The following is a 17,086-nucleotide window of genomic DNA, read 5'->3' on the forward strand; positions in this document are numbered from 1 at the left end:
GGTTCCAGCATCGGGCCATACCCTCTTCAGTGCACACACTCAAGTGGATGCTGCTGGGAGAGATCAAATGCCTTCTGAGAGCATGTGCCTTTATAACGTGTCCCTGTGTGCCTTTTGAGCACCAGGCTGCAGCTCAACCCCCTCTCCCCCAGCAGCACAACACCGAACACTCTGACACAAACATATCAGTGTCCAAAAATCAGACAGAAGGGTTGGTATAAATAAGAAAAGCATAGGAGGAGGCATAAAAGCACCTGAGAAAGGAGGCATGTTTTGTCTTTGTGTTTGAAGTCTGCCCGAGCCACAGCAAGATTTCAAAGAAAATGTGACACTTCCTTTCTTTACATTTCAATTGAGAAGGACACTTTTAAAGAAATGCACAATAAAAACAAAGGCCTTTCCTTCTTTTAATTTCTGCGTGCAAACCTGCTTGTCCTTTCTGCTCAATTGAAAGGATTCAAACACGTTGCTGTGGATTTGCTACAAGCAAGCATGAAACTCTTGTTCCTTCCTTCCCGTCTTGGTTACTTTTCAATAAGAGTGTCAGCGGGGTATTGAGTCTTATTCCCGAGGTGGTGTATGTGACGTCATCTGATTTAGCATTAGCATGTGTATTTTTTTGTGAAAAACTGTTTTAATTTTTTGAAATTTAAATTTTACAAATTGCTTGGGGGTCCTAGGCTTCCAGTAGTGATTCAGTGGGGGTCCTCAGGAGTCAAAAGTTTGGGAACCACTGATCTACAGCCTTCCAACACACAATCCTATCTGGGAGCCACCATAGACGCTCCGAAAGCTCTAGCCTCTCCCAATACAGCCTGGATTCGCAGTATTCAGTCCCTTCTCACTCAGTTTCAGCCCAACTAATCATTACCAGCAAAAGTATTCTTGCAACTGCTAGGGATAATGACGTCTAGCATTATAATTGTTCCCAGCGCAAGACCATTCTCATAGCTCCCAGTTGGGCACGTCAACCTTGGTTCACCCCTCTGCTAGAGCTCTAAGTAGTTCACACAAAAAGCTGCTTCTCAAGTCTCCTCACTCACAGCCATGGAGAAATCAGCCATCCAAATCCCAAGGAACTCAGCCTAGCGATTTGGCTCCTGAGTTCATAATTTGGCTAGCTACAAATACCACCAGACTGTATGAATATTCTAAAGGAGGCTAGGAAACCTACTATTGGGGTATGTTATGCATCATAGTGGATTTTTTTTATATACTGTAACCGTATCAATCCCCTTGATGCTTCAATGCAAAACATAATTCGTTATCTCCTACATTTACAGCAATCTGGATTAGCCTACACATCCATTAGATTGCATTTAGCAGCAGTAGCTGCATACTTACAAAACAGACAACGCTTATCTCTATTCATCGTACCAGTGAGTAAAACCTTTATGAAAGGACTAAAAAGAGTAATACCACCAAGAGCTTTACCTGTACCAGTATGGAACTTGAACATAGTCCTTGAAAGGCTAATGGGTCCACCTTTTGAACCAATGCACAAGTGTCAACTAAATTTTTTCTCATGGAAGGTTTCTTTTCTTATTGCAATCACTTTCTTAAGGAGAGTTGGTGAACCCCAAGCACTAACTATACAAAAGCCTTTCTTTCAACTTCAGAAAGACAATCCCAAATGTATTCCTAAAGTGGTTTCTGCTTTTTACATCAATCAATTGGTTTAATTACCAATGTTCTTTCCTCAACCTGATTCTGTAGTAGAACAAGCTCTACACACCCTAGATATTAGAAGAGCTCTTCTATATTATGTGGAAAGAACAAAAGATTTTCGTAAGACAAAACAGCTTTTTCTCCACCACACACAGGCAATCCATATCTAAATCTGGCATTGCAAGATGGATTGTGAAATATATCCAAACATGGTTTGTGAAAGTGAAAAGACCCTTGGCAATACCCCCTAGAGTGCATTTCACCAGCAGAATAGGGGCACTATGGCCTTCTTAGGGAACATTCCTCTAGCTGACGCCTGTAAGGCAGCATCAAGGTCCACACTGCACACATTCACCAAACACTGTTGTGTAGATGTGTTGGTGAGGCAAGAAGCTAATGTAGGCCAGGCAGTACTTAAAACAATTTCAAACAACTGCAACAGCTACAGGTTATCCACCTCTTTGGGAGTTTACTGCTGTATAGTCTATGTACAGCATGTGATCTACAGCTTGCATTCTTCGAACGGATAATGTTTCTTACCCAGTAAGCATCAGTCTTGGCATGTAGAGCTGTAGATTCACATGCGCCTCCCCGGGTACCTATACCTGTTGCTGCTTTACTTTACGTACATACGCATGGACATCTCTATTTTACCTTTACGAACTCCATTCTCACTCTCTGCGGGGGAAAAAAAATCTAACTATGGAGTCGATGCCATGCACACTATCACTGAAAGGAGTAGCCTACTACCGCGTGACTGGAAAGACTTAGTCGAAGAAAAACAACTTGCAAACATCCGGACCTAACAATAAATGGCAAGAGTATGTAAATCATGTGAATCTACAGCTCTACATGCCAAGAACAGATGCTTACTGGGCAAGTTACATTATCAATTTTGGTACTGCTCCACAGCCTTTAAATACCCATGTTTGCTTTTTGTGTGTATTGTAAATATCTATTTCATATTGAGGGAGAAAACTAGAAAATGTGCTTGCTTTCACATTTTGATTTTGAGACACATTTTTCAATTTCTGTTCTGGGATTCTCACACATAAGTGCAGTTCTTTTGATTAAGATTCCTATGATGGTGATCTGGTCTTAAGGCTAAGTCGCTTTTATTTTCCTAGTATTGGTAATGGCATGTCAGTATGTTTGTCTCAGTTGATTTTTCCAGTCTTTACCCTGGTGTCATTTGTTTCATACTACGTTCTGTTTTTCAGTTCTATCCCTTTCCTCAAGTGGCTCCTGTTCTACCTCCTGCTGCTGCTTTTGGGTCTCTACAGGGTGCTTTTCAACCCAAGGTGAGTCCCACGTAGGCCCAGTTGATAATCATTGCACAGGGCTTTGGGTGTGTTATGCTGTGTGCTAACTAGAAGGATGATGAGGCTGATTGAAAGAGGTTGGTGAGAGTAGGCTTTGAAAGAAGTTGAGTAGCCTTCGGATGCTTGCTGAGTATATATTAGTTTTCCAACTTAGGATACTTCTCTTATGTTTAGAAATTATAATGGCTAATCCTGAGGATCCAGGATCACATGGCACTTTATTAAAAAGTTGGAATGTTCTTCAGTGGCAGCAAAAGCTCAGAATATAGTTTATCAACTGTTCTCTTCAGTCATGTGGTATTACTTTTTGAATTTTTGGCCTGAACTGATTAATTTTAACCTGTCCAACCCCCTTCCAAGCTTATTTCAAACCGATTGTTTTGACCACAGAATTGGTTCATTTTTGCTGTATTTTTTGACTAAAGTTTGACCACTGGGTTTGATTTGTAGTTAGTCCTGGATCCAACCAATTTGACATCCGTTATTAAAGCCAGGTAGAGCTGTCAAAGTATGAGACACAAAAAAAATAAGAAAATAAAGCATGAATATCCTGCTGGGAGACCATGTCAACTTAGTTGCTGGGTTTATATAAAAATCAGTTTTGGATTTTTATATAAACCCAACAACCACCTTCCCATCACCCTCTGTTACTAGGTCAAGCAGGATCTTTTGAGTTATGCGGAAAATAACGCTGGTCTAGCTAGGCACACCCAAGTGCTCTTTAACCAACCATACCGTCTCATAACAGTTGCATTGTCTATTTAGCGAAATCACAAGTTTAAATGTCAGTGGAAGTATCAATTGTGGAAGCTGAAGTTTGTTCTCCATCCTCTACAATGCAGTCACTCCATAATTGCCGGTCTATAAACGTGCTAGAATGGCAGATGCATTAGCAAATTTATCTGCAGCAAGAAAGTTGACCTTTTTTCCATCGATTCCTATTTGCATACTACTTTGTCTGGAGGGCGCGGAGCGCTAAGTTGAAGGTTTGCATGATCTCCTTTGCACTGCAGTGGAAACCACTTAGTTGATAATCACTTGATTTAATGTAATAAGCAGTGCTGTAATGGTAGTCTTGTATTTCTTTTCAATCCGCGAATGGATGGACTGTCTAGCATGGTTTTACATAATAGCTCAGCCTTTCTCTACGGGGTTTGTAATATTGGAATTAACCTGGTGCTTCTCTGTTTTTTACTTGAAATCCAAAAAGGAAACGAGTTTTCCACTGCTGATGCTGGTAGACTAAAGCATTGAGATGATTTCTGTAGGAAAGTGGGTTTCTGTTGCAGTATTCCCTCACTTTTGGCCTTTTTTCTGATGACCTTTGTCTGAGTGTGCACAGTGTCCCTGCCAATAAAGTTCCCAGTGCCGATATTCTTTCCCTAAACTGTACCATTGTTTCCACAATTGGCACACCTCTGGCTCATATAAAAGTCCCTTGTAGAAGGTACCAGTAGTACCAAGGATCTTGTGATCAGAGGGGGTCCCTTTGGGTTGCAGCCTGTATTCTGCTACCCTAAAAGACCCCACACCAAATACATACACACTGCCATTACAGGCTATGTGTTGTGGTGTAGCTCAAATAAGAGTCTACATGGCAAACTTTCCTGGAGGACGTACCTACACACCACAGTCTGTGGCATAGGTAAGTCACCCCTCGTGCAGGCCTTATAGCCCTAAGGCTAGGTGCACTGTACCACAGCTGAGGGCATAGCTGCATGAGCAATATTACCCTACTGTCTGAGTCAATTCTTGCAAACGAAGTGCAGTGAGGCCATTTTGAGTACATGGCTGGGAGGTTGTCAACATGAACGCCACAGCTCTATGTCTTTACTGAAGACTGAAGTTTGGTATCATCTTTCTCAGCATATTAAACCCACACTTATTCCAGTGTAGGATTTATTATTAAAAACACCCAGAGGGCATCTTAGAGATGCCCTCTGAAAAAACGACCTGTTTTTCTGTATTGGCTGACTTGTCTCCGCCAGCCAGCACCAGACAGTTTTCTGACCTCATGGGATGAGAGCCTTTGTGCTCCCCTGAATCATGTCCTTCATATTTGACAACCTACGAAGAAGGCCAGAAGAGCCATGCAGCAGTAGAGAAGACGGCAACTGACTTTGCCCCAGCCCCACCTGCATGTCTCTTCCTCCAGTTACCCTACTCAAATAAATCAGCGTGTCCCGCGGTCAGCAACTCTCAAACTCCTGAGATGCCTTCAATAAAGACTCTCTCCCGTGGACACCGGATTTGTCCAGCAAAAGCAACCTCCAACAAGGACTCCAGTGCCTGCCGTCCCCGCATGTCCTCACTACTCTGCACCCACTGCCCAAAGGCCAAGACCCGAGTGGCCCAACTATCCAGCGAGATCCCCCTGGCGATCCTGACCTAGGATCCAGCTTTGGACGACCTTTCCTGAGCTTCCCCACGACAACTGCAGCCTCGTCTTGAAGAGTCCCCCTGACTTTGACTGGATCAGGTAAAGAAACCAGATGCTGAAAGGCACCCCTGCACCAGCAGCCCCAGACCTTGAGTGCCCGACCGACTGTGTCCTGGTGACCGGCAACTATCCAACTTATCTCTCCAGTCATTGGTTCCCTTCAGACAGTCTTCTCATCTGAGCCTGCAGCAGTTTTCCTCAACCAAAGATCCTCATTGACTTCCATAAGGAATCTGACACCCAGTTGCACCCTGCACCTAGACGCCCGAGTGCCGCTGGAGATGAGTTCTGAGTGGCAACTTGTGGCCCCCTTTGTGGTGTTATTAGAATCCATGGCCCTTGCCCTGAAATGGCAGGTCTTTACCTGCAACCTGTGCACTTCTGAGTATCCCCGATCTCCCTAGACCTGCATTGGGTACAGAAACCTCCTTTGACGTCTGCACCCGGCTGCCCCTGTGTCGCCGAGGTTGCACCCTTGGTGTCTTTCTGATCCTTGCCCTGTTTGTTCTACAACCCAAAGTCTGAACCTGAAACTTGTGTACTCACCTGAAAGTTACTTATCTGTCCTTAACCCCCTTAATATCTAGGCTACTCCTCTTCCACTTGCTGCTGTGCGAGTCCCAAGCCGCATTGTCTCACTTCTCAGAGCAGACTACATGACCAAGTGGACAAAGCTTATAAACTGATATGGTGTTTGGGTATGAGGAATGATCAACCCAGATTAGCTAATAGGCGAGCTGATGGGCAGGATGTGAAAACCCAGTGGTAACTGCTCTTAAGTTAGCAGAATTCTATGAGGAGCTATACAGCTCGGCGCTCGAGACGGACAGCAGTACAATTGAAGAATTTATCACTTCTTGTCCTGCTCATGCAGTCCTAGACTCAGACAACCAATAATTAAATGGAGAAATTTCTATAATAGATCACAGACGCAGTTAATTAAAAGCAGTCTGTGAAAGCATCAGGACGAAACAATCTCTTTATAAAATTCTACAAGTTATATGCGTTTTTACTCGAGCCTCACTGAAATTATATTTGTAAATTAAAGAAATGGGAACAGTACCCTGTTATCGAAGAAGCAGTTGCTATAATACCGCTAGGCTGATGAATAGACTGATGGGAATCCTGTCAGCCGATTTTCTTGATTAACATTAAGACTAAAGTGCACACTAAAATCTTTGCTAGGTCTCTCATAAAGGTGATCAAAGTCCGAAGGCTGGAGCAGCTTTATGCCACGCGGATCAACAAGACACAGTATACATAGACAGAACAATTCTTTAGAACTGAGAGGGTCCTTGAGAGAGTTATTGTCAATTTGTTGAATAGACTTAGGATAACAGCATTTGACAAATTAACTAGAAATGCCCATTCACCCTTCTAGAGCAACTGCTGCTGGCCCCATGTTCCTGACTTATACACATTTTACTTTAAGCAGCTGTTGGTGTGTGGGTATAAGGGAATGGGATCCTGTCTGAACCCTTTCACATCCTAAGAGGCTCCAGGTAGGACTATTGCCTCTTACCATATCTTGCTGTAGTGATTGAACCATTGGCCGCACTGCTTATAAAAAACTTTGAGTGGACAGGATTTAAATAGTCTACAGGTGTAATATTCAGATGTCAAACCACAAGAGCCATGGGCAATCTCCACAGTTGGGAACCAGCGGCTTAGGGTCTCTATGGTGAGTAGGCCTCCACTAAAATCCTGTTGCACTAAAATCCACTGAGAGAGATTCATTATTTTACCACATATTTCATCATTACTAGTCTGTTTCTGAACACACACAGAGTTTGATGGGATGTCCTCACACACTTACCAGGTGCCTTGCTTCATCGTAGGATATTCCTACGCTCTCCAAAAACTTTGGTTTAATGGAGAGCGGGCCTACACCCTGAGATCAGGAAGGCACTTATTCTGACCTTCGATCCATGCAATAAGGTAAAATCCAATGTGGTTGCCCAGTATGTTTTTACTTTGTAGGGTACCACTTGGAATTAACAATTGAATGTGGAGTATCCAAGAGCAAGTACCCCATCCCCTCTATGATGTCCACCTGTTCTGCCTAGTGGCTCAGAGTCCGTGGTATTCATCAGGACAGGTGTCGGATCCACTGTAAGTCTATACTCTTTGTATACATTAATGATATAGTGACATAATACTTGCAACCCACAATAGTTCATAGGTTACCTGAAAAACAAGAATATAAAATGTTATCCATACTCTGGACTGATAAACCTGTACCTTAGAGTCCCTCAATCTTATTTGGGAAAACTGCATGCTGTGCAATCATGACACTTCACTTGTGTATCACACCAGCGCACACTCTTATCCTAATTGAGGGTCATCTGGGCCCCATGTAGAAAGGCCCCAGGAACTCCTGTAGTCATACTCTGAAAGAGGAAACTGAAGGATTGTCACCACATAGTCGTAAACATTGCTGTTATAAGTTGCTCTACCCTCCATTACCCACTTACTACACCAAGGTGCGTTCCTCGTCGTCTGTCCAAACATTTTAGGCAGGACACGTCAATAAGTCCACTAGTGGGAACTCCACCTGCAGATCATACAATTGTTGGTTGAGCACTCCGAACGGGAGTCACTTTACCACTCTTGAGAATGCAAAATGACGGACCTTCGCCTCAGAATACCCACACCAGCGGTCCCTGGGCGATGTGTCAATTGGTCAGGGATATTTGCATACGCTTTTCGGCCTCTCACACTTCTTTGCCTAAGTGGTGCAGATGATGTGCTAACCTCACAAACCCTCATACTAGTAGCCCTGGTATTCTGAACTTTATTGGAAAAGTTCATCAGCCCACACAAGAACCTCACCAATGCCTGAGGCCAGATCAGACACCCAGATCCCAAACAGTTAAATCTCGGGATCTGGCACGTCCGGTCTTACTATGTGGTTACTTTGGTTTGCACGGATTTCCTGTGAGAGTCTCGTTTACCCACTACACATGCTGTCTACACTGACAAGTGGAAATGGTTCGTCCACTACTGTACTGCAAACATAGTCCTTCTTACACCTGCCATTCAAAACCTTACATAATTACTTCATTCCTAAAAGCTTGGCTTAGCATATACTTCAATATGCCTTCATTTAGTAGCAATATCCGCATACTTGCTGTACAAGCAGCATTCCTCCTTTATCCTGATTCCTGTGATTAAAGCTTTCATGGAGGTCTTCAAAAGAGTTATCCTTCCAAGAGTCCCACCAGCTCCTCTATGAAATATTAATGTTGTACTCACCAGACTGGTTCCTTAATTTAAGCTACTACATTCCTGACAGGTTAATGCTGTCTCATTGAACTTTTTTCTTCTTAAATTAATCAAAAAAATATTACCTTTTATCCCTGTGTACAGAAAGAAAATGTTGATTACTTCACCGATTCTTGCAATGGGCTCTATTTGAAAGAAACATGTTAGTTAGATTCCTTCCTTAGAATAATCCCCAGGCGTCAGACTGGATCGGGAAAATTTTGCGTAGCAGTACCCTTGCGCGTCGGTAGGCATTGTCTGTGGCTCCGCGTCTGTTGACGGCGTCGTTGGTGCCGGGATGACGTCGTCGGAGTACTTAGACGCCACCCTTGCGCGCTGACATCAGTTCTTCTTTTTTCCGCGGTGGCAAGCGCAGGTCCGGAGAAAGCAGTAACTTAGTCACTTTTTGACTAAAACTTTTTTGATCATTTTTGATCTTCTCGACTCTCGGTGCTGGTAGGGATGCCCGGGTTCAAGCCCTGTACAGACTGATGTCGGTTACCGATCCCCACAGCCGGTGCCTGTATTGCCTTAGGGCCGACCACTACGACTGGTCGTGCCGCCGCTCAAGGTCCTGGTCCAGGAGGGGGTCGAGGGACCGGTCGTGGGGCCACAGTCATCGAAGCTCGGCGGGTCAACACCATTAGTCGGGCTCCAAGTCCTCAGGTAAGAGACACAAGAAGTTAAAGAGACGACATCGGCGACTTCGGTCCCGACGCCGCAGGCTCCTGCTGGATCCGCTTCCGGATCCGGGTCGCCGCTGGTCGACCTCATGACCCCGCCGGCATCGACCCCCAGGGTGCCGCCTCCGGCGCCGTTCCCGCACGGCACCTCCCCTGATCCTTCCCTCGGTCCGGATCCGGCGTCGGACCGGTGTCGACAGACGCCACATTCGATGCCGGCTGAAGAGCATTTCTTCTTTGATCCGGCTCCATCCTTTGACCCTGAATTTCAGGAGGTGGAGGACGAGGGGGATTGGGAGGGGTCTGTGGACCCTCTGACACATGAGTCAGTCCTTTCAGGACTGGACATAGGAGCTAGGGGAGGCCAGTGGTCTCGACACTTCCCCTGACACTGGATTGTCTCCCCTCCTACCGTGGCTACGGAGGAGGGGGCTGCTTATAGTGTGGTGCTGACGCGGGCAGCCAAGGCCTTGGCGCTTACTCTCCCTGTCGCTACTGTGAGGTCCAACATCCTCACTGAGGTCCTTAAACCGCAGACAGGCACTCCGGAGCCTCTGCTGCCGTTTAATGAGGCTCTCATGGACGTCTTGTTGGGCACCTAGTCCAGGCCCGCTACAGGCCTACCCATGGATAGGCACGTCGCCAGGCACCACCGCCCATCTCTGGGCGACCCTAGCTTCCTGTACACCCACCCCACCCCCGAGAGCTTATCCAGGCCTCTACTTCACACTCCGCATTCCCGACTGCACCCCCAGATCGGGAATCCAAAAGGTATGAACAGTTTGGTAAGAAACTGTTCTCATCCCTCAGTTGTGGGTTGCGGTCAGTCAACACGACTTGCCTTTTGGGCCGTTATACCCACTCTCTGTGGGATACGGTTGCGGCCGTGCTGCCAGAGTGCCCGGAGGAGACCCGGGCGAAGCTCGCTCTAGCCCTCGCAGAGGGACGAGAGGCAGCTCGGTATTCCATACGAAGTGGGCTGGATACCACGGACTCGCTGGGCAGGGCGATGTCACGTCCTGCCAGCCACAGGCCGCAGTCTAACATCCAGCGCGGCGGCGGACGTGGTAACCGCCGCGGTGGTGCCAGGGGACAACGGCGCGGCCAGTCCACATCCACCCCTGCAGCATCCGCCTCAGAGCCCTCCTAGTCCGAGCTTTCAGGCCCATTTGAGGCCAATGGGGGGCAGGGTCCGCCATCACCTCCTCCACTGGCGCACTGTCACGTCGGACAGGTGGGTGCTGCAAATCGTCCGAAGGGGCTACTCCCTCCCCTTCGAGGCGACTCCTCCAGCCATGCCACCGCAGTACCACCGCGTGTCGGTGGATCACTTGCAACTTCTGCAAGAGGAAGTGTCGGCCCTCTTGGCCAAGGGGGCCATCGAGCACGTTCCTGGGCCAGAAGTAGGACGTGGTTGCTATTCCCACTACTTTCTGGTTCCCAAGAAGGGCAAAGGGGGCCTACGCCCTATCTTGGACTTACGGAATGTCAACAGCTTCCTCCGGAAGGAGAAGTTCAAGATGCTGACTCTGGCTCAGGTCTTAGCTGCCCTGGACCCCGGAGACTGGATGGTAGCGTTGGACTTGCAGGACACGTATTTCCACATCCCCGTCCTGCCGGCCCACTGGTGTTACCTGCGGTTCATGGTAGGCCACGAGCACTTCTAGTTCACCGTGCTCCCCTTTGGCCTTATCAGTGCCCCACGGGTGTTCATGAAAGTGATGGCGGTAGCCGCAGCTCATCTTCGCAGGTTAGGGGTGTCAGTCTTCCCCTACCTGGACGACTGGTAGTTGAAGGCGGGCTCGCCCCAGACCGTCGTCAGCCACCTTCAGACTACGGCCGACCTCCTGCACTTGCTGGGGTTTTCCGTCAATGTGCCGAAGTCACACCTGTGTCCCTCTCAAAGGCTCCTCCATCGGAGCGGTTCTGGATTCGCCGCAGTTTCGGGTATATCCTCCCGAACAGCAGGTTCGGGATATTCAGGCTCTGATTCCACTCTTTCAGCCTTTATCCCGAGTCTCGGTCAGATTGACGCTGCGGCTTCTGGGGCTGATGGCCTCCTGCATCCTTGTGGTGCATCACGCCAGGTGGCAGATGCGGGCTCTGCAGTGGGACCTGAAGTTTCAGTGGGCCCAGCATCAGGGCAACCTGTCCGACCATGTCTGGATCTCGGAGGGCACTGCGAGAACAGTGGCAGTGGTGGCTCATGGACCGCGATTGGGCCAGCGGCAGATCCCTCTCCCTCTCCCTTCCCCAACCGGAGCACGTAGTTGTGACGGATGCGTCCCTCCTGGGCTGGGGGGGCCACATGGGAGTGGCGGAGATCAGAGGCCTCTGGTCTCCGGCAGAGTCCCGGCTCCACATCAACCTTCTGAGCTGCGGGCAATCCGACTTGCACTGAAGGCATTCTTTCCCTGTGTCTGGGGAAGTGTAGTGCAGGTGTTCACGGACAAAACCACCGCCGTGGTACTGCAACAAACAGGGTGGGGTGGGGTCGGGTCGTGAACCCTATGCCAGGAGGCTCTGCGCCTCTGGCAGTGGCTGGAACATCAGGGCGTGACCCTGGTGGTTCAACACCTGGCAGGTTCCCTGAACGCCAGGGTGGACGAACTCAGCCGTCGGTGTATGATGGATCACGACTCGCGTTTGAACTCGGATGTGGCGCCAGGTCTCTTTCAGCAGTGGGGAGAGTTTTGGTTAGATCTATTCGCCACCGAAGAGAATGTGCAATGTCATCAGTTCTGCGCGTTGGAATTTCCAAGGCGGCACTTGCTCGGAGACGCTTTTGTCACGAGTGGAGTTGCGGTCTGTTGTACGCCTTTCCGCCTGTACCACTTCTGCCCAGAGTGCAACCGGGCCCAAGTCATCCGTGTGGCTCCGGACTGGGCACAAAGAAACTGGTATCCCGAGCTACTCAGTATGTCAGTTGATCCCCCGATTAGTCTGCCTCTTCAGGAGGACCTTCTGTCGCAGCAGCAGCGGGCGGTCCTCCTCACGAACCTGTCCAGTCTCCACCTTGTTTAGGCCATTTCACTTGCCTCCTGAAGTCTGCGTTGTAATTCTACTAGCCAGGCGTCCCTCCACAAAATCTGTATACGCCTGCAGGTGGAACAAATTTGTGGCATGGTGCACAGCAAAGGCTGTGGATCCACTCTCTGCCCCCTTTCTGAGGTTCTCCTCTTCCTTCTTTCTCTTGCCCAGCAGGGCTCTGCTCTGGGCACTATTAAGGGCTACCTCTCTGCCATTTCTGCCTTCTAAGGCTACCTGATCAGCCCTCTTTGTTCAAGTCCCCCGTTGTAAATAGGTTCTTGAAGACCATCACTCATATGTTTCCCCCCTGTTCCTTTCGTGATGCCGCAATGGGACTTGAACCTTGTTCTGACCTATCTGATGTACACTCCTTTTGAGCCACTTCATAACTGTCCTCTTCGTCTTCTCACTCTTAAGACTGCTTTCCTGGTTGCCATCACCTCTGCCAGGAGAGTGAGTGAGCTCCAGGGCCTTTCTTCTCAACCTCCTTTCCTTTCTGTCCATCCTGACAAAGTTGTGTTGCAGACGCTGTGAGAAGTTGGCCTGATATGCAGTGCTCACTATTCTAGTGATCACTATGTATCAGTCCAAACAACCCTTATTGATGATTGGTTGTAAGTCAACCTTATAGACCAGCTATCCTAGTAGCATGGATACGAGCAGTCTAAGGCTAAAACTCTAGAGGGCGTGTTAAGCCAGCTGTTTTACCATCACATTACCCCTTGAACACCAAGTGAAAGGACACCACACAAGTTGTTATCAAAAATAAAGTATATTTATTTATAACATGACTACCCTGGCTCTTTGAGACAGGGAGCTAAGCACACAACAAAACTCTTACGAAAATACTAAAAGTCGCACAATTTACACAAATGCCCGAGGGGCACGAAAAACCATATACACAAGAAGTGGAATGCGAAGTTACTAGCAGGTAAGTAATACTTTTCTAGACTGTAGAAACGCTAGGCCTACAATGCTGAACCCTTGGATTAGAAGCAGGAGGCCTAGGGACGCCGTGTGCAGAGTGGGAACTCTCACGCGTAATGCGGGAACAAGTCTATGGATACTAGCAATTGCAAAGTTACTGTTCTTGGGCGAACCCGACTAGGTGGGTCGAAAACGGGAGTGGATCCGAACACTTAGGGTGTTGGACTATGCTGGAGCACCGGAGTACTCAGTTTACCTAGCCCAGGGGCTGCGGCTGCATAGGGTTCAAGTTGCGTCAGAAACCCTTGTTGAAGATCCAGGAGCCTGAAGAAAGACGTTGCTGGCAGGCGGCCAGTGAAGAAGTTCGTGGTGATCCAAGCCTGGATCAGGGAAGAAGACCTGTAAGCAGAGGGGACAAAGTTCTGAATCACTAGCCAGTGATTTAGGTGGGCACCAGGATGGCACCGGACGAAGTCACCTCGACCAGGTGAGTGGGCGCTGCTGGGCTCTGCAGTCTCTCGGACCAGGAGGCGTTGTCGGCGACCAGGATGGAGGTGCGAGCTGTCCCACGAAGGTCTCTGCTGTCGACGTCGCTGGACCCAGGATTGGGGCAGCAAGTCTTGGCAAATGCAAGCCCACGCGGCCAGGAAGAGCCATCTGTGGCTGGGTAGCTTCAAAGGCCTTGCCGCCTTTGTAACACGACCACCAGCCTCTCCTGCTAGCAGGAGCAGGCCCCCTTCCTGTCTCCCCTCTTTTTTGGCAGGGAGACAGGCGGGTAAAATTAACACAGCCCATAAGATGTGCCAACCCCACCCCTCCGGTGGGAGAGTCGAGGCGAAGCCCACTCTTCAGTGTTCGAGACTGTGCCTGAGACCCCTGATTACCCCCCCCCCCCCCCCCCACACACCTCTAAATACTGTATTTAGGGAGCAGCCCTGAACCAAGCAGACTGATTCCTGCAATCTACGAAGGATGAAAGCAGACGCCCAGCAGAGGAGAATGCAGAGAACAGCTGATTTGGCCCCAGCCCTACTGACCCATCTGCAGTATCCAGAGATCCTGCGCCAAGTCGCCTTGTCCTGCAGCAAACAACCTCCAGAACCCCTGGGAGAACTGACTGCCTTCAACAAAGACCGGATCTCCTTTGAGCAGCCGCTCTGTTCAAAAGAAACTCCCAAGACAGACTCTGAGCCTGCTGAGGACAAAGAAACCCAATGCTTGAAGCCACCACGGTCCCCGACGCCTACGGCCCGAATGCAGGTGGCCCACCAGTCCAAGCGCTCCAGATTCTGAGTTCACCAGGCGCTGACCCTTCCAGGACCAAAATCCCAAACCCGCAACTACTAATGAAAACAGGGCACCCAACGCCAAAACCAGCACCCAGCTGCCCCTGCGCTGCTGCGGATGTACTTTGGGTGCTAACTCTGGGGGGGGCCTTTGCCCTTTGCCCTGAACCTAACACTAGGCACTTTACACCCACAACCTTGTGGCCTGCTCTTCAGCAGCCACCAACCGGAGGCCCCCTATCCCCCATTGGATAACATTGGTCCTCAGCACCCTGCACCTGGTCGCCTTAGTACAGCACAGGGTGTTCTGAGAGTGCATCCTCGACACTGGGGGAACCCTTGCTCTAACCGCAGAATACCAACTACAACAAATAAGTACTTGCAATCCGACAACCATTTCCTTCCATAGGATTGCATTGACAGTTTTCCTTAAATTCTTTTAAGTGTGGAGTTGTTTGTATGAAACACTGCAAATGTACAAAAACTGATTAACCTACCTTTTCTCTAGGAAATGTCCCAATGTGATATCCAGGCATATCACACGGAGTAGAAAAAGTAAGTTTAAAAGTAATCTAAAAAGTAACATACAGAGTAATCTGTTAAGTAACTGAAAATGATTTCGAACTGTTGACTTACCTGTAATTCAACCTACTGCATTTGAACCTGCATTCAACTGTAAACCATATCATAACATTTTGCAAAACATTTTTTTACTTACCTGCACCAGGCTTGGTTCTTGAAATAAAATAACTAAATATTTTTGATACACACAAATTGGTCGGAGTTCAGTCTTTGAGTATGTGACATTTGCTACCTGAGTGTAAAGCCTTACTGCTCGCCCACGCTACCACAGTAAGGTGCTATTTACTTTTACCTCTGCCTACCGTTGGGGTTTCACTGGACTAATCACATTATTTATGCAACTATAGTTCTCACCCCTAGAGTGTTTGCAGCAGCAACATTTTTATCCTAAAGATACCGCATTTTACACATAGTCCCTAGAGTCCCGTAAACAAGAATATAAACATAGTGACCTCACGATGACCTAATCCAGGGAGCAATGGGAGATGGCATCAGAGCAATATATATGCACGCCATCCAATCTATTAGTTTATTAAATGGCTAAAGGTATCAAAAAACCCAAATCTTTGAACCAATCATATCAGGTACGTTTCTTATACAAAGTCCCAAATAGCGGTATTAAACATTATCGTCCCTACATTTAAGGATCGTAAGATACCACTGTCGAGTCTCTATATGAACGTTAAAACTGCGGACAAAGGAACTTCTAAAATTTAGACTCACCTCTAACAGAGTACAGACCAACACAGTATGCACGAAAAACCGGCCGGTAGCATCGCCGCCATGTTGGTGAAGTCTTTACTAGCCATCAAAAACGGACAACCCATTAAAAGCACATCGTAGAGGTTCATTAGGATTAACGGTAGCGCCATATTGTGTAAACCAAGCGATCTTGCAACTGAACCCGGAAATATAAACACAAAAATATTAATCGTGAGTCTAAAGGGAACCAAATATTCGAATTGTAACCTGTGTACGTAAAGATGAGACTTTATAATTTACCGTATTTCCCAAGTCATAGTTAATTTCCGCTCATGGTCATCAAGCCCCATATTTTTCTCATCACTAACTGGTACAAGAAAGCGCCATATTGCAGCGTATCAGTTAGTAAGAACACAATTTTTCTTACTCGAGTTTTGATCAGGATTATAGCCCAAGTGTCATAAGTGTAGGGAAAAGTGGAATGGATAGTCTAAAGAAAACAGATATATCGAAGGACATTGATTCAAAGAAACAGTAATAAGCAAATACTACAGTCAGTTCCAAAAATCTCATAAATAATACTGGCATCTTTTCACAACTAAAGAATCCATCAATTTTAACAGTAACAGTATTTTGTGATTAGGTCAGACACTATCCAATGAATGTTATTAGTTGACATATTCATGTTGATAATTCATCAGCTTATACAGTGGTCATAGAGTAGGTCACAATTATTCAAACAGTCATATATACGTGTCATAAAAGGAACAATCAGATTATTTGAAATGTACAGAAGGGGTCTCAGGGGAGATACAAACTAATACTTAGCAGATGTAAGCAAAGCAAATCAAACAGATACATTACTTTACATTACATTACTTATAAACATTGTCAGCATTTCAAAATAATGCTAAAGGTGAGACAAACAGAGACCATGATGTTTACTCTTAAGATATCTCTTACTGTGTCAACAATTGGACATAAAACACAACACGTCTCCATTTAGCAACCAAGAAAATATTGTAGTTCATTATCAAATTTAAACCTCTTTCGACTGCATGTACCTTCAGAATCCAACGTGCCTCTAACTGGCCTAATTTTAATTCACGGTTGCCTCCTCTCACATCTAAAGGCATGGTCTCGACACCGTGAAAAGATAATGTTAGATGTTCTGATTGTAAG

The 17,086-nt window shown here is 47.1% G+C and overlaps 1 protein-coding gene across 4 annotated transcripts in view; it reads left to right on the plus strand.

Moving 5' to 3' along the window:
• The window catches only part of FBRS (fibrosin), a 430,176-nt gene that overhangs the window by 231,963 nt on the left and 181,127 nt on the right, over positions 1-17,086 (plus strand). For all 4 annotated transcript variants that reach the window (XM_078652840.1, XM_078652841.1, XM_078652842.1 and 1 more), the window contains one exon: positions 2,889-2,969. In XM_078652840.1, coding sequence (XP_078508966.1) covers positions 2,889-2,969 — 81 coding nt within the window. The remainder of the gene's footprint in view (positions 1-2,888; positions 2,970-17,086) is intronic.

This window comes from Lissotriton helveticus, chromosome 7, assembly GCF_964261635.1.
Source record: "Lissotriton helveticus chromosome 7, aLisHel1.1, whole genome shotgun sequence".
NCBI lineage: Eukaryota > Metazoa > Chordata > Amphibia > Caudata > Salamandridae > Lissotriton > Lissotriton helveticus.